Here is a 24,513-nt window from a genome sequence, read left to right as displayed (position 1 = left end):
TGGGTTTTAAAAAGCTATGAAGATTTTTCAGTATATCCAGCTCATTTTGGTTGTTAGGGTGAAAGCTTCAACAGTCTCTTATAGCTTCCACATCCTAACTTGAAGTGAAGGTCTTCCCCTGTATCTTTTTGACCTGTCACTTATAAAAAGATTTATTTTTAACCCAGTTATTTCAGTAATTGCCTTAAAATGTTGATGATTTGATTGTTTTCCCTTTATTTTTTCTTAAATCAGTAAAGTAGAATGAGAAGGGACTTTGTTGATTAAATATTTTAGGAGTGAGTAGTGGAGAAATATTTTTCATTGCTTTTCTGCAGTAAATCCACAAAGGGATATACTCAAGAATATACAAAGGAATATACAATTACTCGAATGTATTATAATTCAAGTAATTATAATTATGTAGTCACAGCCTTATAAAGTATAGTGTGAAATAAATGCCACTTGTGTCAAAATGGTTTATAGGACGATAAAAATAATGACAGAAAAATAGGAAATAATTTAAATGTAAGAATAGTTTTAAGACCTGTTTATTTTGGGGGGAATGAGTTTAGTTAAGGGTTATTTGGTATTTATTTGTCTGTCATGGCTTCTGTGGTACATAATCTCACCTATTTCTTTGAAAGACGAGTTTTTATCATGCCGTTTCTAAAGTCAGTTTTATCTAAGCAATCAATTTATATTTCCATTTTTCTTGTATTAAATGTAGTGTTTAGACAAATGTCATACAAAGTCACACTGTAGCTCCCTTAGATAAACCTAGAAAGTAGATCAATTTCTGATTTTTCTTACTTTTGCTGAAAAACATATTTTCAGGTTCCAAAATATTTCTGAAAAGCTACACATGGAATGCAAAGCAGAAATGGTGACGCCTCTGGTGACTAATCCTGGACACGTGTGCATCACGGACACAAACCTCTATTTTCAGCCTCTCAACGGCTACCCGGTGCGTGTACTGCAGGGCCAGGTGGGGAGCTGCCCATATTTAAGCTGTTTCCAGACCATGGCCTTACAATGCCTGTGACCTCACTTTTTGATGAGGATCAAAAGTCACGTCCCCACCCACCCCCTTCACAGGCAGCATCTGTGTATTTTACAAACACTGTGTGTTATTGTGGTGTGGAGTCTCTGAAGTTTGAGTTCCTCTGATCTGTTTCCAGTCATGTCAGGGGCACTTGCTCTCAGGGTGGTGAAAAGAAACCCTGCTCCTCCCGATTTTAGTAAAAGGTCGCTAGAGATTTAGACCTTTCTTCAAGGAGGCATTTCTGAGAGACCAGTGAAATGTGCTATGATTCATAAGAAATGGATTTTGAAATATATTTGCTTATATGAACACAGATGTTGGTATTTCTTGCTTCTACTTAATGATGAACAACCTCAATAGATCTGAATTTTTCCTGAAGGAGCACTATGAGCAGGTCCTCCCAGCTAGTGCAGAGGTGTGTGTGGAGATCCGGCCATCTGACAGTTGTGGGCTCCTGCTAGGGTGTTGGAAACAATCTTCTCTTTCACAATGACACCAGACTTACAAGGCCAGAAAGTAAAGATGAACTTAGATTTCCATGTGGAAACTTGTAAAGATTTGTTGCTTATCTAGATCTGGCCACTTTTTAGCACGATCCATTAAAAGAACAGAGATCCTAACACACCCTGGTAGCGCTGTGGGGCCATTTGGCAGGGCCCAAGATTCAGGAGTGTTTTCTGCCAGAGAAAGTTCCACCTTGGAGGTTGTCCAGGCTGGTCATTACAGGGCACTAAAACATCTCAAACTCTCCTGAGTGAAAGATTATGCTATAGTGATTCTGTCCACTAGGTGGTGGGGCTCACTGTCCTAGTTCTTCAGTAGACACTGCATGCTGCTGGCACAGCATCCTCGGGGAGTGTCATAAATTGGCTTGGCTGCTACTATTGCTTGGGTCAGAAATTTTGAGAAAAAAATGTCTGTGTACCCTAGCTTCACAATCCATGATATGGGCCTTTACCCCTTCCCAATACTGGCCAGGATCCTTGACCAGTCGTGTACGAGACCTGACTCTGGGCCTCCAGGGCAGTTTCCGCTATTGGACAGACTGACCTCTGCGCACCCATCATCCCTCCCACTTGGGAGGAGGACCACGGAAGCATAGCCATTAGCCAATCTCTGCCTTATTAAACCTCCTTTCTCTCTTGCTAGTGTTTTAAAATTATAGAAAAGCAAGACAATTTTCTTCTTCATTAACAAAGAAAAAATTTAGAGGCCTTGCTTTATACTTTAGTAATTTGTGAGCCTTAATACACTGTAAGTTTTAGTGAGAGAAAAGACAGGATTCTTTAAAAAAGATGTGTGTCAGTGCTAAGCAAACTATTTGTCAAAAAAAGATAGCAAGATTCCTGAGAGGTTATTTATGCCAGTTCTTTGTATTTCTTATCATCCCACAATCTAACCTGAAAGATATCACCCCACCCAAACTAACTTGAAAGATCCCTGAAAGATAGATGATTGCATTCCCATCTGGCGGGTACCACGTGGCAGGGAGGAAGACTTGCCCAAGGTCATAAAGCTAGTGAAAGATGACAGAGCAGAATGGGAAACCAGATATCACCTTGTTCCAAGATTTCCTTTTCCAGTGGTTCATTAGGAAGGCGAGATTTGTTGATTTTTTCCCCCTTTCTGATACTACGGAACAACTTCTAATTGTGTCAGAACAATAATGTTTGAGATTGTCTTTCTACTTTTAAAGAAACCTGTGGTCCAAATAACACTCCAAGATGTCCGGCGCATCTACAAAAGGAGGCACGGCCTCATGCCTCTGGTGAGTCCTTGGGAGGCTGTGCTGGGGGATGATTGCCACACCTTCAGTTTAGCAAGCAGTTTATTGACAGTAAACACCTATGGGATGTCTGAAAGTACAAGTACATTGCCTTGTAAGAAATTAGACTCTGATTTTGCTGTTCTTTCTTTTGGAGAAGCTAGAAATTCATAAAGGAATAAGTCCTTCATGGAGAGAAGAGGTTCTATTATGAAGTATTTTTGGCTCCAAGAGCAAGAGGGCTGGAGTGCCCTTGAGTTTCTCACTCCAGCATTCTCAGTTTCTGGGCTCAGGCTAGAATGGTCTGTGTAAAACCAGCCCTGTCCTGTACTTGCCTCCAGCATTCATAGCAGCTAGGTCTCAAAGCAAAATTTGGAAGCTATTACAAAATTACTTCTTTAGTGGAACTGGTATATTCACAGTTAACTTACATTAATTCAGCCTTTGGGCTTGCTGAGAGAGAGAAATGGACACAATAACCGTTTAAATCATATAGGCAGTTCTTTCCACCATTCCCTGAATAAGCGTATTTCTCTACTTAGGTATCTCTGACACATGTCCTACTTTAGTAACCAATCCCTACAGAAGGCGTGATTCCAAAGTGTTTTCATTTGACACCAATACAAATTCATTTTTTCTCCTTTGAAGATTAACCAGTAACTTGGTGATATTACAAAAGCATTGTGAAATATTAACTCTTATTTTTGTGCTTTTAATTTGTGAAATTCTACTGTTTTGCTGCCTGTTTTACTTAAAAAGCCATTCCTCCATTTCCAGCACTAATAGTGGATCAGGGAAACAGATACTATTAAAAATCTCCTCCTTTGGGTACAGAGCTGCAGTCAGAAAAAGAGAAGAAATTAACATTGATTAAGTGCTTTCTATGTACTAGGCAACTGATGTATAATGTGTCATTTATTTGCCATTGTAAGTCTTATGAAGTAGATAGTATGGTATTTTACAGATAAAGAAATTGAGACTCCAGGGGTTAACTTCCTAAGCTCCCAGCGAGGACATGGTGAAAGCCTGTATTTGAACCAAGGGCAGCTCTGGGCTTTCATCCTGGCTTTGTCTGTTCCTTTGCTAGCTCAGCCTTACCAATACTATTGTCACAAAGCTCATAGGTTTTTATAAGATAATAATAATGTATTAATTGAATGGGTTATTCAATTATCAATTTGTTAGGTATGCGTAATTTTTATTTCTTAGCTGGGCATGGTGCACCTGTAGCCTAGCTACTCAAGAAGCTGAGGTGGGAGGATCAGTTGAGCCAGGGAGTTTGAGGCTGCAGCGAGCCACGATCACACCATTGCACTCCAGCCTGGGCAACAGAGCAGGACCTGGTCTCAAAAAATATATATGTTATTTAACTTACGAAAGAAAGCTAAACATTTATGTCTGAAGAAGAGATGTGAAGACATGGATCAGCGATTTTTGAATCTCAAAATAATAAGTTCACAAAAGCTATTATTAATGAAAATATTCAACACCCAAGGTGATTTACAAAGTTTAGCTGAGATACTATCTTGTTCTCAGAACATTTGTAAACACAACATATATATACATACACACACAACCATATATGTGTATATATGTCACTGAGTTAAATTTATAGATTGAAAATAGGAATATAAGATATAAAAATCAACACAAATGTTTAACTGAAAGTTTTTGTAATTATATACTTATATTGGGATTGCAAGAGGAATACAATGCTATTTATTTTATTCTTTTCTTTTTGAATTTACAGGGCTTGGAAGTATTTTGCACAGAAGACGATCTGTGTTCCGACATCTACCTAAAGTTCTATGAACCTCAAGATAGAGATGATCTCTATTTTTACATTGCCACGTACCTAGGTTTGGCACTCACCCTTCATTGTTTCTTTTTTTTTTTTTTTTGAGACTGAGTCTCGCTCTGTCACCCAGGCTGGAGTGCAGTGGTGCGATCTCGGCTCACAGCAAACTTTGTCTCCTGGGTTCAAGTGCCTCAGCCTCCCGAGTAGATGCGACTACAGGTGCCTGCCCCCACGCCCGGCTAATTTTTTTTGTATTTTTAGTAGAGACAGGGTTTCTGTTCATATGAAGGTAGTTCAAAGGATCTGGGATAGGAAATAAGATAAGAAGAATGCTATTTTTAGAATCGTCTGTTTGTGGTTCTAATTTCTTCTCATCAGTAACTATAATTGCCAAAGTAATGTTTTTAAAATTCTGGGAAATATAAATTCACTTTGGTAATAGTTCATTCTGAATGTATGTTTTAAAAACTCTAGATAAATATATTTAAATACTCTTATATTCCAACGTCCTCCATATTGAATGGATTTTGAAGATTCCACTCAAATATTTTTATGTTCAATCAGGTCTTATATTAGTTTATGAGAACCAAGACTCAGTTTTGTACTGCGAGGCAGTGAGTTATTCATACGTTTGTGATCATTGATTGTGGTCAGAACCACAAAACTGAAAGACTGCAAAAGGAACATGTGAACCTTCTATGCTTAATATGCTGACTTTGGAGTGGAATTTGCTTTTAATTAATGGTATTTCATCAGTTTTTCATGGAAAATGTGATTTTTCCCACCTTTGCCAGAGAAAATACTTACATTATGATGTTTAAGCCCAAAGTTTTTTTATTACATTGCAAGGCTAAATTAAATTATTCTAATTTACAAAGTTGCTAGATAACTGGAATGGAATTATCTTTAAAAATGGATTTTGGGGCTAGGCATGGTGGCTCATGACTGTAATCCCAGCACTTTGGGAGGCCGAAGAGGGAGAATCTCTTGAGCCCAGGAGTTCGAGACCAGCCTGGGCAACATAGCTTGACCTCATCTCTACAAAAAAAATTAAAAATTAGCTGGGCCTGGTGACGTGTGCCTGTAGTCCCAGCTACTCGAGAGGCTGAAAGTGGAAGGATTCCTTGAGCCTGGGAGGTCAAAGCTGCAGTGAACAGTGATCACACCACTGTAATTCAGCCTGGGTGACAGTGAGACCCTGTCAAAAAAAAAAAAAAAAAAAGGATAATGGGATTTTATTAATATCATCTTAATATGTTTGTTATTTTAGTGTACCACAAAACCATTTATGAAGTTTGTAGTAAAGTACATCTTCCCTTAGAAATAAGATTTTCCTTCAAGGAGGAATAGTTGACTTTCAGTAGGGAACATATTTTATTTTAAAGTAGGTTTATATATAGCTAGTATTTTGTTCATACATTAAGCTATTCAAGGTAACTTTATGTATAAGTATAGCTTTGATACAAGTTTACTTTAATCTTCTGTCTCGTGATCTAAGTTTTTAAATTTTGGTTTTTTTAACTATAACAAGATTACAATAAAAAGCTCAACTTTCATGGTGAGTCCTAAAATCTCAAGCCAAAAACTTTTCCATGATCTAAAATACCCATCTTCTAAGAAGCTGTCAGTTCTCACTGAGTTTATTCCTAAGATTGTTCATACTTTTGGTGAGGGGTTTCAAAAGTAGAAAATGAGGGGGAAGTGTGTTTTGATTTTTGAAGCCTTTCCTAGTAGCTGATTAGAGAAGAGACTTGGTAAAAGTAAATGAGAATAAATATTAAGAGTTAAGATGCTTAATGCATCAGGAAAGCTTGAAAGAAGAATTTTCTGAACAAAATGGAAAATCCACTTGTAGGAAAATTAATTCATTTTACACTCTAAAAGGGAAATTCTCATTGCTGCATTTACCTAAGATCTCATTTTTCCTGAGGTATTTCGGGGGGCAGGTCTGGTTCTTTTAGTTTGAGAATTGGTCCTCCTGCCAAATGCCTGTTTTCTTCTTTAACAATTTCTTTTCTTTTCCTTAGTCTTCACATGCATAAATAATATGTAGTCATTGACAAATTAACAGTAGTACATCTTTTCCAGGCCTAGAAGACAACTAAATGATTGCTTTAATTTCATAAATAATAAAAAAAATAAGCTCCCAGATGACCATGGGTTTTTAAATGCATGGAGATACAGCACATTTGGAGGGATTCTTCGTTGCTGTATAAATATTACCTATTAACATGTAAATTTATATATTTGCTCTACGCTTTTGTATTTGTTTAGGTTATATCATATTGTGGAGGGTAGGGTAATAGCTCAGTGTATTTAATAATTTCCCCTCCTTGATCTTGGAACTATTTATATATAGCTGAACAAATACTTTATGAAAACAAGTCAGCAGCCTACCTTTCTCTTTCTTACAATGTATTTTTCAAGAATGCACAGGAAGGGTCTACATGTTAAGCCGCTAGCTTTTGCATACTAAGTTTGCGAAGTTAAGTGGCAGACCTCGTGGGTCCTCTTCCCCCAGAGCACCATGTGGCGGAGCACACTGCTGAGAGCTACATGCTGCAGTGGCAGCGTGGACACCTTTCCAACTATCAGTACCTCCTTCACCTCAACAACCTGGCCGACCGCAGCTGCAACGACCTCTCCCAGTACCCTGTGTTTCCATGGATAATACATGATTATTCCAGCTCAGAACTAGGTAACTGCTACACATGGAATTCTGACCAACTTGAGTGGGGAAGTGGTCATCTGTATTGTTTTTAAAGGAGAGAATAAATTCTATTTTATAATCGTGATGTGACATGTGAACAAATTACAACACATTTCAGTTGTATTGCTAAGGACTGCCAATTTCCATTCCAAGGTACTATATGAGTGTTATATAAGTGTTTCATGTATGTTTTTTCCACCATACTTCTTGAAGGACACACAGAATAAAACAGGCGTAATTTTAATCCAGGGTTATCATTATTACCTGTAAGTACCATGTTTTGAAATATTTGCTTCTCACTTTGAAAATTACTACTCACCTTATCATATATTTTTTTTAAATCACATTAAAAACTGTGGTTATTTGTTATAGAACACTTGGAAAGTCCTGAAATAATCAAAGAAGAAAATAAAAATCATCCTTAATTATATTACAGAGATATAACCATTTTACCTTTGGGGCATATCTACTCTTCTCTTGCTACCTCAGATTATTTTAAGAAAAATGTAATTGTATTGTAACTTTATTTTGTAATATTTAAAAATTATATATTGTGAACAGTTAGTTCCTTTTGACACATTATGTTGAACCTTTGTACTTGAAAGAAATAATAGATTTTCTAGAAATAGGAGAATGTATTTCTCTGAAAATATTCAGCTTACTAGTTCTCAAATAGGCTAATATTGCAGAATAATAATATTCACTAGAATTCAAACGTAGAAAGTAAATCTTGATAGAAGAATAATGGCTTTTAAAATTTGTTTTTTGTTGTTGTTGTTTTACTTGGAATATATATATGTTCCTTAATCAGAAACTTTTTAAAAAAATTAATGTTCAGGGCATTGTCAAATTAGAGATGTTGCTCCTAAGTGGTTGTGGCTAACTTAAAACTCAAAATTGCTAACCTTTTCTTTACATCTATATAAATAATTTTAAAAAATGTAACTCTCATGGATCGCTCTCAATTTTTAAAAAAACTTGTGGAAGTAAATGTGTATATTTGAATTAATTCAGGAGTTTAATGGTACTAAGTATAAGCTAAAGTTATTTGTTGATTTATGTTTATAGATTTGTCAAATCCAGGAACCTTCCGAGATCTTAGTAAGCCAGTGGGGGCCCTAAATAAGGAACGGCTGGAGAGGCTACTGGTATGTGGACTTCATTTCTAAGCAAGATGAGAAATGAAAAAAAGTGAGATTCTTCATTTCTAAGCAAGATGAGAAGCCATGGCCTGTGTTTTTATTTAAGGAAGGAAATTAGTTTCTCCAAGGTTTAGGGGAATTACACCAGTGACTCTACGTAGTGTTTTCTTACTTTTCTCCTAACCGTGAATTAACTGCTCACCATTTGCATTTCTTGTCTACAGTTTAGGAAGGAGGAGGGCGACCTGTTTACAGGTTCACTGAACTATTTTCATGAAGGCATTCTGTGGTAAATTGCATAAGAGATACATAAAATCAGTTCTATTTAATCTACTGCCAACATTTTGTTACCAGTAAGCCAGGGAAACCAAAATACTTGTCTCAGGAATGCTGTTTAGCCAAAGATTCTCTTTCCCTCTTATCTTCTCCTTTTCTTATCTAACAGGGAAATTAAGGAATATGGTATATCTATGTTATGATTTCTTTTAGGCTTTTACTACTTATCAGTTATTATTTCATAGCCAACACTTAGCACTTTTTTTTTTTTTTCCCCCCTGTATTCTAGACACGCTACCAGGAAATGCCTGAACCAAAGTTCATGTATGGGAGTCACTACTCTTCCCCGGGTTATGTACTTTTTTATCTTGTTAGGATTGGTAAGATTCTCTGTCATTACCCCCAATTAAATTTTATTTTACTGTATTCCTCGATGATTCTGTGATCTGACTTATCTCTGTTTTTTCCCCTCTAGCACCAGAGTATATGCTGTGCCTACAGAATGGAAGGTTTGATAATGCAGATAGAATGTTCAACAGGTTTGATACAAATGACTTGCTTATCATTTTTAACACTTTCTGATTGTATATATACAACATACTTGTTTCAAAGCACTAGATAAAACATTTAAAGAAATGGAAAAAATCAGTAATGGTTCTATCTATTCCTCTCAGGCTTTTTCTAGACATGAATATGTGTGTGTAAATGTGAGAATATATTTTAAGTGCAGCTTTTTGTCTTGCCTTTTGTAACCTAATATTAAATCTTTTCCCATATTATTAGATATTCTTCAAAACAGTGATTCTTTTTTAAAATTATTGCATCACATTCTAACATATGCCATGTTTTATTTCAACTTCTTTTCTCCATTGTTGGGCATTTAGATTGTTTCCCACACTTTATTATTCTTGATAATTTTGCTGTGAATTGAATATAGCTCCTTGTGTGTATTTAAATGGCTTTACTTTTTAAATTATAAAAGTAATATTTTCTTACCAAAAAAATCAGAAAATACAAAGAAGGAAATAAGTTTACTTGGTATCCCACCGCACTGAGATAATAATTGCTGTTAATTTTTTGGTATGTCCTTTTCATCTTTTTTGAACTCTATACATATTTAATAATAATTCCCTTTGCAATGAGCCATTCAGATAGTGAGGCTAATCTTTTTTTTTTTCTTTTGTTTTATTTTTTTGAGACAGAGTCTCACTCTGTCGCCCAGGCTGGAGTGCAGTGGTGTGATCTTGGCTCACTGCAACCTGTGCCTCCCGGTTTTAAGCAATTCTCCTGCTTCAGTCTCCTGAGTAGCTGGGACTACAGGCGCATGCCACCATGCCCAGCTAATTTTTGTATTTTTAGTAGAGATGAGGTTTCACCATGTTGGCCAGGATGCTCTTGATTTCCTGACCTCATGATCCACCCACCTTGGCCTCCCAAAGTACTGAGATAACAGGCGTGAGCCACTGCGCCTGACCAGTGGTGCTAATCTTTCAGTGTGTAGGCACCCTCCTCCATTTGGCCCTTGGATGAGGCAATGTGTATATGGTAGCTAATGGTGTGGACTCGGACTCCATGCCCACTCTTGCCGTGTGACCCTAGAGAAATTACATAAAACTCTCTGGGCCCCAGTGTTCCCTTCTGTTAAAGTGGGACACTCAGAGGGATGGTTAGAACTATGTGTGATTGACAGGAAACAGAAGTTAATACAGGTAAAGTGTAGAACAACCCCCAAGGGCATAGGAAATACTGCTATTGCTATTTCCATAGCTGAAAATAGGTGAATTTTTTTTTTTTTTTAATGTAGTATTGCAGAAACTTGGAAAAACTGTCTGGATGGTGCAACGGATTTTAAAGAGGTAAGCAGTTAATAAAGCTGATGAGTAACTGGACTTGGGGTTTCTAACTGCTTTACAACATGTTTGTTGTTCTTTTTTTTTTTTCGCCCTGAAACTTTTAGTTAATTCCAGAATTCTATGGTGATGATGTGAGCTTTCTAGTCAATAGCCTGAAGTTGGATTTGGGAAAGAGACAAGGAGGACAGATGGTTGACGATGTGGAGCTTCCCCCTTGGGCCTCCGGTGAGTCCCCCCTTGGAGGTGTTGTATTATAGATACTCTTTACCAGGTAGTGCAATTTCAGTAATTATTTTATTGCTTAGATTTTTAAAAATCACAATGTAATTCTCTATCTAAATGAGGAGATATGAGTTCTATTCCATATCAGAAGCATTCTATGAGTCTATGATGTAAAAACATTAGTATTTGAGAGACCTTAATGTGAAAATGATTCTTGCCACTTTTTTCCCCAAAAAACTTACATTTCATATGATAGAAAAAAAACTGCATTAAGATATATGGACCTCTTGCCTGTCCTAGAAACTTTATGTACATACAGATAGACAAGAGAAATGGGAGGGAAAAAAATGAAGACTCCTTGATTTTTCGATTGCATCTGATCTGATAGGTCCCGAGGACTTTCTCCAGAAGAGCAAAGATGCATTGGAAAGCAATTATGTGTCTGAACACCTTCACGAGTGGATTGATCTAATATTTGGCTACAAACAAAAAGGGAGTGGTGCAGTTGGGGCCCATAATGGTATGTAACATTTTATTTAGCATTGGGTGAATATTTAGCATTATTCATTTTCATCGGAAAATGAAAGCAAACAATACCCCCCCCCCCCAAAAAAAAATGAGGCCAAAGCAATTAGTCTTATTTCTTCAGTGGAAGCATGTTCTGTTAGAGCACAGTATCCACTGGCTCCGCGACCCTGGATCTGATGGGTTTTTTTGTTTGTTTTCTTTTTGAGATGGAGTCTTGCTCTGTCACCAGGCTAGAGTGCAGTGACACAATCTTGGCTCACTGCAACCTCCGACTCCCTGGTTCAAGCGATTCTCCTGCCTCAGCCTCCCAAGTAGCTAGAATTACAGGCACGTGCCACCATGCCCAGCTAATTTTTTTGTACTTTTTTTTTTAGTTGAGGCGGGGTTTCACCATGTTGGCCAGGTTGGTCTCAAACTCCTGACCTCAGATAATCCGCCCACCTCGGCCTCCCAAAGTGCTGGGATTACAGGCATGAGCCACTGCACCCAGCCCCTGGATTAGATATTGAGTAACTGATGAGGAGGGAGGACTTTTTCCCAAATATCACCAACCTTATCCTGGCCCCAAGAGTTCTTTTTATAAAGTCTTCTAATTTTAGCATATACTCTCCAGCCCATTCAATAATTTCAATTAAAACTCTATTACAGTAAGATAGAACAGTGGCCTCAATTCCTATGGAAGACCCAAAGTTTCTTTTCCTTTTTTTCTTTTTTTTATTTTTTTGAGACAGAGTCTTGCTCTCTCACCTAGACTGGAGTGCAGTGGTGTAGTCTTGGCTCACTGCAACCTCTGGCTCCTGGGTCCAAGCAGTCCTCCTGCCTCAGCCTCCCAAGTAGCTGCCAGAGTTTTTTTTTAATTTAACAGAAAGAAAACAGCAGCAGTGTACCTTCTCTTCAGTTTCAATGCTTGTTGTATTCCACGTTTCTCGTGTGTGTTTTCTTTTTTAATAAATGAACTAACATATAATCCATATCTCCCATATTCATAACAAGGAGCTGTAGCTGGAAATTCAGACCCAATTTTTTACATGGAAATTCAGTCTTATTAATTCTATAAGTCATGCTTCTTCTCAGGAGAAAATAATGCTGACTGAGATGACAGGTCCCCTACCTGACAAGTAGATTTTTGTTCATCTGAAGATAATATTCAAGTTAGTATTTACTGTAGTTGGATATTAGTCTGTTTTGCAAAGTGAATAGCAACTTCTTTAAACATGAGTTTTAAGTTGTTGCATTGTTTAAGTTCTAAACAGTGTATATTACATTGAAATAGCACATCTTTCAATAGTGTTTTGTATGTCTTTTTCAGTATTTCATCCCCTGACCTATGAAGGAGGTGTAGACTTGAACAGGTACTTGTATGTCAATAAGGAGTTTCTACTTGAGTTATAAGATATGTCTTTATCTAAATTATTAATATATTTATTTGAATGTTGAGGTATGGAAATTTTAAAATGCATTCTATCTTGCTTTCACTGTTGTGTTATTGAGCATCAGAAAATACTCTGAATGTCTGTAATGAGGTTTAGACAACCCTGGCACATAGTTGCTGTCATTATTTGAGGGTTAATCCCTCCTATTGATCAGTACTGTTTGAAATGCGTGCTTTCAAGGAACTCGAACCTAGTGGTTCACTACATTATTTGTGTTCTGTCCCAAAGCATCCAGGATCCTGATGAGAAGGTAGCCATGCTTACGCAAATCTTGGAATTTGGGCAAACACCAAAACAACTATTTGTGACACCACATCCTCGAAGGATCACCCCAAAGTTTAAAAGTTTGTCCCAGACCTCCAGTTATAATGCTTCTATGGCAGATTCCCCAGGTAAATTTTGTAAAGAGAATAAACGTGAGCACCTTTTGTTGCTCTTCTGTGATGAAGATGTTTCTGAAGAGGAGACAAGACATATACTGTTGTGCTACTTAGAGATGATTGTGTTCTCCTGCCTTATTGCAGTTCTCCTGAAAACAAATACCTGTTTTTGCTGATGTCATTTGTTTTCAGCTATAGACTGTAAGGGGAATCAAATCGCTTTTATTTTCTGGCAATTGAATATGAGTGAAACTTGGCCATGTATGTTTTGATGTGGTTCTCTTTCTCTTCTGTGGTTTTGAAGCTGGTGTTTGATCCTTAACTATTCACCTTTTCATTCTTACAGTCCTGGCTGTCCAGTCTGCCTTCCCAGTCACTGTCAGCCCTGCTGTCTTCCAGAAAAGACTTTCTCTGGCCCTAATTATGCTCTTCTATACCCACATACAGATCTTGAATTCAAAGTGTTGTCTCTTCTTCATTGGATTTCACTTATTTAACACTGACAAACATTTACAGCGTGTCTGTTCTGTAATGGGCATGTGCTAGGCACTAAATTGAACTTGACCCAGTTCTCACATCTAATATTTGGAAAGGTAGGAAAGAATGCTCACCTTTCTCCAGTTACCCAGGTTTTAGATTTTACATAAGACAACTTCAAACCTACAGGCTTCCAGAAGCAGGTTGACACTGTGGAACCTTGGGAGCAAAATCACTTTTTATCTCCAGTCCTCCTGTCTGTTCCAAGCACATCCAGACATTTTAGGCATACAGAGCTGAGCATTCTCTCAAGCATGGAGAAATAGCTTCCTGGAGTTACATGACCCAGGGGTAGCTTCTTTAAGAGAGAATACTCTAGAGGGTTAAATAATAAAGATCACAGGATTATCTTGTGATGCTGTTTCAAACTGCACTCTGCTTAGTCACCAGGCCATAACCACTGTCATGTGATAGTTTTAAGAGGGTAATTGTTTCAGCCCTTCTTAAAGCAGAAGTAAAAGGATTACTCCTGCCAGAAGCTCTTGCAGTAATTGATTTCATCTCTGCTTTCCCCACCCCAAACCAAAACAAAACTGTAGCATTCTTAGGCAACTGTCAGGGTTTTGAAAGAATGTTGACAAGGAAATGATGACTCAGTCTTGTATTTCCCCAAATTCATAAGTTAGAGGCCAAGTGAAAGCTTTGCAAACATTGATAAAAGTATAAAAAGACTCTAGTGTTATTCAAGGATACTTTTTATCGTTCTTTATACAGTTTTTTTCCTTGACTAACATGGAACCATCTAACAGGTACATTTCAAAGCAGTCATATTGGGACAGGGTGTTTCGTTTCTTAGTTGTTTGATTTTAATAGAAAATGTTGTGAATCTGATGCTGTTGTCTGTTGGTAACTTAGTTGACTTAGCGAAAATGTAATGTAGTCTCTCCAGGTGAAGAGTCTTTTGAAGACCTGACCGAAGAAAGCAAAACGCTGGCCTGGAATAACATCACCAAACTGCAGTTACACGAGCACTATAAAATCCACAAAGAGTAAGAATATCTCTGCTTCTTCTCAGCAGCTGATGGTCCTGGCGAAAGTTAGGGTCTTGGCATGGGATTAAACTGTTTTAAGCTGAGTCAGGGAACATTCCCTTTCAATGTTGTCTTGATTTTGAAAAATCTCCCCCAAATGTCTATAGCGATCTCCACCTGAGGTGGATGTAGTAGGGAAAGTTTGGCACGAAATGATTTGTGGTGGCTACCATGCTGTCATTTCTGCAGTCTGTCACTTCACAGTACAAGATGTGGTCTGCAGAGAGCAGCCAGTTTTGTGCCTCTCAAATTGGGGTACACAGCTCCTTGCATCTGTGATGGGAGAAGTGTGATATATACCCCCAAAAGTGTTGAATTTACACATAATGTAGGCGAAAAGCCTCCTTTTAAAAATAATTAGCTCTCTCAGAGAACATTGCAAAGTTCACATGAATTTTAAAAACAATAATTATAACAATAATTATACTTCTAAGAAATTGGGCTTGCTGTTGGACCCAGAGATGACATGTGTGTTCTCTGCCCTCTGTCGTTAAGACCTTCATGTTCTCTGGTAGAAAGGCTTGAGAAGCACTGACCTAGCCTGTTCATCCTGCTACAGAGAGGAAACCCAGGTCCAGAGACTAGGCCCCACCTTGCTGCATGACCGTAGACAGCGCCTCCGGCATATTGGTCATGGGTGGAGCTGGGCATGCTGCTCTGCATTAGATGGATGGCTTCATGTCACAATGCAGCCTCCCGAAGAGAAACAAGGAGTTTTGGCCGATTCGTGATGACAATGGCTGTCTTTTCTCAACTTCTTTAAATGGCACATAGGAAGGGACCTTGTAATCCAAGATAGTGAAGACTGAATAATCCTTTTAGAGGACAGGCTGGAACCAATTTTCTCATCATTGAATAGTCACTGAGTAAATTAGCTTCAGTAATGAGCAAATGAAGTGACTATGAAGAAGAATTTGTCCCTTTGGTGATGGTCAAACGAGAGGGAATAGAAGGAGAAGAGTTTTCCAATTGCCAGAAATTGTCAGGAATATGTGAAGCATTGCATGCGGAACCCAGGGAAGCAAAGAGGGGGATGTTTTCTAGCCACAGGTGTTGCCAGAACATGAGAAGTTGCCAGGCGGTGATTTGGTAATGGCAGGTTTATGCTGGGACAGATCCGGCAGGCATACTGTGAAGAAAAAAATTAAGGAAACTTGGTAAAAGTAACTCAAGGACGTGAAAGAAAGCAGGTGTCCTAACACGTGATGAGTAGTAATTTGTGAAACTTTGTTTTTGAGCAGAGCAGTTACTGGAATCACAGTCTCTCGCAATGGATCTTCAGTGTTCACAACATCCCAAGGTCAGTGTTTCTCCCTGAAAGGCGACTTCACCAGAATCCTAGAATGTCTGAGTTCTTTATCATGTAGCTCGCGGTCAAGGACTGTACTTGCATGTGCTGCCTCCACGTAAACTTAGAGCAGTTCCTTTGTGGTACATTACACAGAGTTTCATCGTAATTTGCCGAAAATAATAATGAAACATCTTTCTGTTGCTGATGAGGTTTCCCAGAGTTGAGGGTAAAGGACAGAAACAGCCTCCTTTCCACACCCTTGCTGGGTCAGGTCCTTCCCGCCTGCCATAAGAGGGTGCCCTGTCCACTTGTTGGGGTTGGCTGTGAGTCACAAGTGCTGTATCAGAAATCGGCGTGTGCCTGTCAGCACGTGGAGATGCAGACTTGCTGTTATGGTTTTCAGTTCTGTCATTCAGTGTATATTTCTTCAGAATATTTGATTTAGCTCAAAATCACATTAATATATTATTTAATATGCTTCTACATTATCAAAATTATAAAAACCCTTGCAGTGTGTCATTGATATGACTTATTATAGCTATATAGCAGAAAGCATCCCTTACTATATACACCACTGTTCTCTCCCTGGTAGTCTGCGTTATATATTATTTATTAAAGTATGTCTTGACCTTATCATGTTGAGAGCACTGTGTTGGCACTCTGGAAGATGCAGAGGCGAAAGGGTCGTATCTTTATTCCTGCTTCCGTGAGAAAACAACTCGTTCTGACAAAGTTTGTAACTTTTTAAAATAAGGCTACTTGTTCTTTAGTCCTTATCATAGGAAATTATATTTTTCATTCATTAAGACAAGGTGCTATCCAACTAAACACTTCTAGGAAAATCAGAATTACTACTCTCAGATTCTGTTATCATGGTTTATGATCTGTAGCATTTCATTCTGTTCTTTTTCAAATACTGTCTTGGATTGTATATAAAAAAAATTTTCCACAAAGCACAGAAGTGATTCTACACAGTAGACCAAACGGAAGTTCCCGTGCAGTTCCCAAACTGGGCCACGCCAGGGTCACCGAGGCACTTCTCTGATAGAAGGAAGCAATCTGTATTTTGCCAGGATTTCTACCTGTGGAGTTTGCCAACATTATAGCCTCAGACAAAATGCTTTATCTTTAAGCAAAACCTGAGTTCTTAGCAGGATTTGTCTGGGATGGTTTGTTAAATCCTTCAGCTCAGTATACTTGTATGACCTTGTGAACCATGAATTTTATGAGCGTTGTGGCTTCAAACCTCTGAGGCTTATTAAGCATTATGTCACTTCTCTGTGGATTTTCCCAATAAAGGAGAGAGAGGTTTTTGTTTTTGTTTTTTGTGACAGAGTCTCACTCCGTCGCCCAGGCTGGAGGGCAATGGCGCGATCTTGGCTCACTGCAACCTCCACCTCCTGGGTTCAAGCGATTCTTCCCCCTCAGCCTCCCAAGTAGCTGGGATCACAGGCACCCACCATCGTGCCTGGCTAATTTTTGTATATTTGTAGAGATGGGGTTTTATCGTGTTGGCCGGGTTGGTCTTGAACTCCTGACCTCGGGTAATCTGCCTGCCTTGGCCTCCCAACATGCTGGGATTACAGGCATGAGCCACTGCGCCCGGCCGAGAGTTTAAAAATAAAGTCAAAAGCTTTTGTTTTTTTCTGTTTGTTTCTTCTCATATTTAGATTTTCATAATTAATATTACTAATTTATATGTGTCCTGATGGTCACCGCAAAGTTACATATCTTCTTCTAGTATACAGTATGTTTAGGTATGTGGGCACGCACACAACCCGCCACTTATGAGCGTAGCTTTTCCTGCAGTCTTTAACGTGATCTCACCTCTAGTACAGGGGACCTTGATTTCAAGAAAAACATCTTTTCTTTCTTTTATTGTTTTCTTTTTCCATCTTTTTGGTTCCCTGACTGAGAAATGAACCCAGGCTGCTGCAGTGAGAGCACCAAATCCTAACCCCTAGACATCAAGGAGAGTAAAACATCTTTATCTAACGTAGGATGCCCCAAATTAATCATCTTAAATAGATTTTGTGGTGAATGCTCAGAATTGCCTAACCAAAAGCAAGGTTGGGAAGACTATCAGATCTAATTATACTGCTCAGGGAAAAGTTCAAGTGATACTGTGTTCATTCTTCCATTTTCGGTTTCAGATTAATGCTGAAGAGTGTCTTATTGAGGCTCGTGTTTCTAAATTGTCAGGAATTCTGTGTGTTGGGGTTGCAAAAATTGGGTTGAATTAGTAAGTTATACTGTGCCGAAGAAATTATTTAAAGATCATTCCGACATCATGCTGTGTAAGTTAGAAAATAGATTGTTACATATCTCAAATATAGGATGTTCGAAGCGCAGTAAGGTCTTGTAATTTGTGAGTCTTGGTTTAAGAGGTTGTTTTGAGGCCGGGCGCAGTTGCTCATACCTGTAATCCCAGCATTTTGGGAGGCTGAGGGGGGCGGATCCCTTGAAGCCAGGAGTTCGAGACCAACCTGGCCAACATTGTGAAACCCAGTCTCTACTAAAAATACACAAATTAACCAGGCATGGTGCGCACTCCAAAAATCCCAGCTACTCGGGAGGCTGAGGCACAAGAATTGCTTGAATCTAGGAGACAGAAGTTGCAGTGAGCCAAGATCACACCAGTGCACTCCAGCCTGGGCAACAGAGTGATACTCTCTCTCAAAAACAAGAAAATTAAATGCTTGGATTTTTAATTTCTACTTTGTTATTATTTAGAAAGTCAGTGGTTCCCTTCTATAACTAATGTTCAGTGCAAGGGTATCACACTGTAATTGGGCAATTTTTTTTAAGAAAACATATTGCCAAGATCTTTTTGTCTTATTTAGTATTCAAATTACTATTTCAATGTTACTATTAAAATTGCTATTTTCCTTCCTGTAACTTTCTGCATGTACCAGCTATGACATTTCTGCCTGGAATCATGCCGAAATGTCAACAGTATACCTACCATGTCTGTGCTGGAATTTTTTTTTTTTTATTTTTATTTATTTATTTTTTTCGAGACACGATCTCGGCTCACTGCAACCTCTGCCTCCTGGGTTCAAGTGATTCTCCTGCCTCAGCCTCCCAAGTAGCCAGGACTACAGGCATGTGCCACCATGCCTGGCTAATTTTTGTATTTTTAGTAAAGGTGGGGTTTCGCCATTTTAGCCAGGTTGGTCTCGAACTCCTGGCCTCAAGTGATCCTCTCACCTCAGCCTCCCAAAGTGCTGGGATTACAGGTGTGAGCCACCTTGCCCAGCTCTGGAATTTTAAATTGATGTTTTTGTCATGGGGTTACTGGTCATAGAATCTTAATGTTGGATGAGACCTTAGGTCATCTACCTCTGTTTACATTCAGTTTTCCGTAAGATTATACTTTGGAGTATAAAGTGTACTGTTGGCCACGAGGAACAAGAAGAGCAGCTGTTCTTTGGCATCTGTAATAGTTAGGAAATATTTCTTATCTGTCCACTTCTTATTATTAAATTAGATTCCACTTTGAAGATGTTTTCTAAAGAATCAAAAATGCTGCAGAGAAGCATATCATTTTCAAATATGGTGAGTTCATCTTACTAGTATTATGATAGAAATCCGTGTAGTAGTTTGTTTTATCCACACACATACAATGATACTTTATTTCTCCCAAAACAGTTGAGTTTATTCCTGTGTGGTAAATCTAGCAAATACCTTAGATTACTTCTAATTTCAATTTAAAATTTTTTTCAGGTCGCCATTTTCTCATACTGTTGTGATTTCATTTTTAGCTTAAAATACTTGGAGAGCTACCCAGTAGAATTCTACTTAATAAACCTTTCCTTTTTTTTTAGCTGTCAGACTAAATGTTATGTGCTACTTCATTTTTGCATCTCTGAGTTGGTAGAATATCTAATATGACAAAACCAATTCTTCTGAAAGAACACATTTTATTTTTAATGTAAATCATGCAAAAGTTCTGGAAATTCTCTAAAGAATTTTGGAAGGTTTTCTTACCCACACAAGTCTGTAGTCCAGAGTGGGTATTTTCTTTCTTGAGAATCTTCTCCAGCCCGCCCCCCACTGGAGATTTACTCCAGAGCGTGAGTGGGCTTCTTCCAGCCCGGGGCAGGACCCTGGAGAGTCATCAGCCTAGGTCATAAATACCCTTGACACATGTGGACATTTCTTCCTGCGTTTGGGAAAAAACCCCACAGCTAGAATTAGCCAGTTGAGAAAATCTGTGTAAATAGGAGAGCCACCATGAAGAGAATTTGAGCATTAATTTTTGGGAGAACTTACAAGAAGCTTTACTGTGTTTGAGACTTACTAGTTATTATAGATTGTTAATGTCAAATCATTTGTATTTCAGGCTTTATCGTCTTGTTTACTTTTACCAGGAGATGCCACTGTCATAACTTCTTCATGGGATAATAATGTGTATGTATCTGTGCTCCCCACTCTGTGATTCCACGTGCAGAATAGCTGCGTCTGTGGACATGAGGTGTGAAAAGCCAGAAGCTTTCCCTGCCTGGATACAGCACTGTTTTCTAAAGGGAACAAATATTAAAGATGAGGACAGTATGGTTGGATTTGAATATGATTACTTGAATTGAATAACTTCTACAATTGGAGTCTGTTTTTCTCTAAGCTTTAAATTGAGGTGAAAACACAAATGAGCCAGACATGGAAATTTCTAATTTTAAATTCAAATTTTGAATATTTTGATTTAGTAATTTGAGAACAAGCAATTTGTAATTCTAGTGAGCCTTAGTAAGTATAGAATTAAAGAACGTAATGTTTCCTTGATATTTGTTTAAGAGCCTTAAAATTAAGCCAGACTACTGTTTTAATACTTCTCATTATCTTTTAGCTATTTTTATTCCATAGCATTTGGAAGACGCCAGGACACATTAATGGGACATGATGATGCTGTTAGTAAGATCTGTTGGCATGACAACAGGCTATATTCTGCATCGTGGGACTCTACAGTGAAGGTTAATATATAATTTTAAAAAATTGTTTAACTTGGTGTGCTATATGGCATATATATAATTTTTAGCTTAAAATGTTTGTACGTTCAGATATTATAAGCCACTCAGCTACCTGTTGTTAATGTGTTCAGTCGCTTCACTCTTTTTCACAAAGCATATGATATGTAAGGATATTGAATGTTATTGCCTGTGTTTAAAAAATATATATAAACTATGTCTATAATATATATTTATGTATTACATATATTATTTATATTTAAAATACAATATCTGTTAAATATTACATATACTTATATATTTTTTTCTTTATGTAATAATATATATATTTTAAACATAGGCAATAACAGTCAATATCCTTACATATCACATACTTCGTGATATGTACATTCTTTTTATTTTTTATTTAAAAAAACACTTCTTTATTTTTTTTTTAGAGACAATGTCTTGCTCTGTTACCCAGGCTGGGGCTAGAGTGCAGTGGTGGGAATTATAGCCACTTCTTAATATAATAGGAAGTTTATCATTATTTCTGTACTGTATATTCCATTGTGGGGGGAATGGTCTAGCATTCATTCAATAGCAGAGTTAGAAAGAAATGTATAGTAGCAGCCCCTTTCATCTGCCATGATCAGAACGGATTATAGTTAATTAGGAAATGTCAAGTTAAAGTGGGGAATCATTAAAAGACACATTTTATTTAAACTTAAAATATCTGAATTTACATTCATTCGCCATTCTTTCAATGCAGGACTATGTTCGGTCTTTTCTTTGGAATCTTACGTAAACCACACAAGCTTTCATTATTTTCAGTTTCTATTTTGTGTTGGTGTAAAAGAAAGCAAGAACCTAAAATTATTAGAATTCCTCCAGGAGTTTTTCAGAAATTTTTCTTCCATTCTTGTAGATAAGTTTATTTGCCTGTCCCTATTTTTAGTTATTTTGGGGGTAACATCCTTTTTGGTCTTCTTGAAACATTAATAGTGTTCTCAAAACACTGTAACACTTCTACACTCATATTTCCTTAGTTCACATACTAAAGTCACATGATTACAGCAGCTAGTGCAGGTGATAGAAACACACAGGCACAAACAAGGGATGGTAAGCAAGCACGTGCTGGTGGGGAAAAGTGCAGGCATAGGCAGGAGGAGCTGTGCAGCTTAACTTTATTGGCAAGTCTGTTAAATGGAAATTGAGCAGAGGAGATGTTCTTGAATGCACTAGAAATGACTTTATGTTAAATGTTTGAAAATACCTTCTGCAATATGTTCCATCCTAGGTGTGGTCTGGTGTTCCTGCGGAGATGCCAGGCACCAAAAGACACCACTTTGACTTGCTGGCTGAGCTGGAACATGATGTCAGTGTGAGTACCAGCAACAAACTGCAGAAAACTGACCTTAAAAGTCTAGGGGTTGGGCTGGAAGAAGGTTTTTGGTTTTGTTGATGTTGTTTTGCTTTATTTGGTTAATGGAAGATTATAGGCTAAATCTCAGTTTGGTGTTGACTTTTTAGGTTTCCAAGTCTACTTGGTTTTGTTTTTTCCTCCAATTTACTTCTTTGCACATTTCCCTGAGAATTAGCTACCATCCAACTAGAATTCTAAAATAGTAGTTTCTGAGCAGGACGTTGAATATTTGGGTACCCTCAAACTCTTTAGGGCAACAAGATAGGGCCTATGATCCTTCATGTTTTCTGTTCCAGAAGGTGGAAGGGGACCATCTGTCCAGGAGACACCCATCCAACAGTGGGGGACAGTGACCAGCTGTCTGCGGTGGTCAAGTGCATGCAGTGCCAACAGGCACTCAGTTCTCACTTGCTCGGTTTTCTCCGGGTCACGCTGCTGCATTTTACGCTGTAATTGACAGTACTGCCTTTTCTCTAAGTTGTGAACTGATGCCGAATTTCCATGGTCTTCAGATTAGCTGAGTTTGAGAAATATTTAGTATGCAATTCATGATGATACGCAAGCATAGCCTTGAGAGATTCCCCCACTCCCACGAAACCCTCAAATAATCATGGACTGGCTGTGCTTCAGGCAGTTTGGTGCCTCACTATAATTTTTTATTCATAGAGTTATCTTTCTGAGACTGTCAGTTTTAAGCTATTTTAAAACAGCATTACATTTACTCTAGCAATACTTCATTTTCATTTTTTCTTGTATTCACTAGCTTATAAAGAATTTAATTTCATTTTTTAAATGTTATTAATCAGTAGGATGATGCTGAAATATATCTGCATTAGCAACATCAGCACACTGCACAATGGAGTTTAATTTATATCATGATGACTACATATTTGAATCAGACTAGAGAAACATAGCTAATGACCACAAATCTAAATGAAATATGTATCAATGTGTTTTCTTCCTTAGGTAGATACAATCAGTTTAAATCCTGCAAGCACACTGTTAGTTTCCGGCACCAAAGAAGGCACAGTGAATATTTGGGACCTCACAACGGCCACCTTAATGCACCAGATTCCATGCCATTCAGGGATTGTATGTGACACTGCTTTTAGCCCAGGTAGATATTATCCTTTTTAAAACAGATAATACTAGGTAAATTGGAATGTTGACATAAACAATATTGTTACTTTTGAAATAAACAATTAAAATTTACAAAGAAAAACACTATCTGCTGGTAAAAGAGGTTTTGCCAATAGCTAACACTGCTTTATGCCAGGGTGCAGTATACTTGTGGCATCTGCATCAGGTAGAAAAGCAGATTTGGATATTTTTAATTCCTCAACTCATTAGAGAAATTAATTTATAAGATAACAATGAACTCATTGAGATAAAGGGTCATCTCATCCCTGCGTCTTGGAAAGAGCTGGAACCATTCCAAGGAGAGGACAGTCATTGCTTAAATACAAGGGTTTTGAAGAAAATGAATGTGGAGATTAGGCCACTGGACTCAGAAATAATATCCAGAATAATCTAAACCACATTCTGAAGCTGTCACTCATGTCTGAGTCTCATCTTGTGTTGCAGATAGCCGCCACGTCCTCAGCACAGGAGCAGATGGCTGTCTTAATGTCATTGATGTGCAGACAGGAATGCTCATCTCCTCCATGACATCAGATGAGCCCCAGAGGTATAGTTTGTGAGTTACTGGGGGCGAAGACATTTACAGACACGTTCATGATCACTTCATTTGGGCTTACAATGGCCAGTTTAATATAGTCCTTCTTTCATGATGAAGAAAGGACTATTCCTGAATCATTCTTGCAGGTGCTTTGTCTGGGATGGAAATTCCGTTTTATCTGGAAGTCAGTCTGGTGAACTGCTTGTTTGGGACCTCCTTGGAGCAAAAATCAGTGAGAGAATACAGGGCCACACAGGTAAGCAGCTACTGCGGTTGTCTTGATCTTTTTTCTCAAGATAATGAACTCAAGCCTGCCTTTTCCATCAGGGAACACACTTCTTGGGCAAAAAACACCCATGGTTTTCCGTGCTATAAACATGTCCCTGGAGCCTCTTGATTGGCCAGGTGATCTGCATCTCGTAGGTTACTCAGGATTTAGATTTATGTCAACAGGCATCAGACTCCAAAAAGGAAGT

General features: G+C 38.1%; 1 protein-coding gene across 2 annotated transcripts in view; it reads left to right on the top strand.

Moving 5' to 3' along the window:
- The window catches only part of NSMAF (neutral sphingomyelinase activation associated factor), a 76,231-nt gene that overhangs the window by 49,477 nt on the left and 2,241 nt on the right, over positions 1-24,513 (top strand). For both annotated transcript variants that reach the window (XM_008000707.3, XM_008000706.3), the window contains exons 10-30: positions 817-946; positions 2,721-2,792; positions 4,540-4,648; positions 7,109-7,285; positions 8,366-8,445; positions 9,005-9,095; positions 9,191-9,254; positions 10,520-10,571; positions 10,673-10,793; positions 11,179-11,310; positions 12,628-12,670; positions 12,980-13,143; positions 14,549-14,657; positions 15,941-15,999; positions 19,481-19,548; positions 20,336-20,403; positions 20,837-20,960; positions 22,234-22,317; positions 23,326-23,476; positions 23,944-24,046; positions 24,184-24,293. In XM_008000707.3, coding sequence (XP_007998898.1) covers positions 817-946; positions 2,721-2,792; positions 4,540-4,648; positions 7,109-7,285; positions 8,366-8,445; positions 9,005-9,095; positions 9,191-9,254; positions 10,520-10,571; positions 10,673-10,793; positions 11,179-11,310; positions 12,628-12,670; positions 12,980-13,143; positions 14,549-14,657; positions 15,941-15,999; positions 19,481-19,548; positions 20,336-20,403; positions 20,837-20,960; positions 22,234-22,317; positions 23,326-23,476; positions 23,944-24,046; positions 24,184-24,293 — 2,111 coding nt within the window. The remainder of the gene's footprint in view (positions 1-816; positions 947-2,720; positions 2,793-4,539; positions 4,649-7,108; positions 7,286-8,365; positions 8,446-9,004; positions 9,096-9,190; positions 9,255-10,519; positions 10,572-10,672; positions 10,794-11,178; positions 11,311-12,627; positions 12,671-12,979; positions 13,144-14,548; positions 14,658-15,940; positions 16,000-19,480; positions 19,549-20,335; positions 20,404-20,836; positions 20,961-22,233; positions 22,318-23,325; positions 23,477-23,943; positions 24,047-24,183; positions 24,294-24,513) is intronic.

The sequence above is a fragment of the Chlorocebus sabaeus genome, chromosome 8 (assembly GCF_047675955.1).
Source record: "Chlorocebus sabaeus isolate Y175 chromosome 8, mChlSab1.0.hap1, whole genome shotgun sequence".
Taxonomy (NCBI): domain Eukaryota; kingdom Metazoa; phylum Chordata; class Mammalia; order Primates; family Cercopithecidae; genus Chlorocebus; species Chlorocebus sabaeus.
This window is presented reverse-complemented; position numbering and strand designations above follow the sequence as displayed.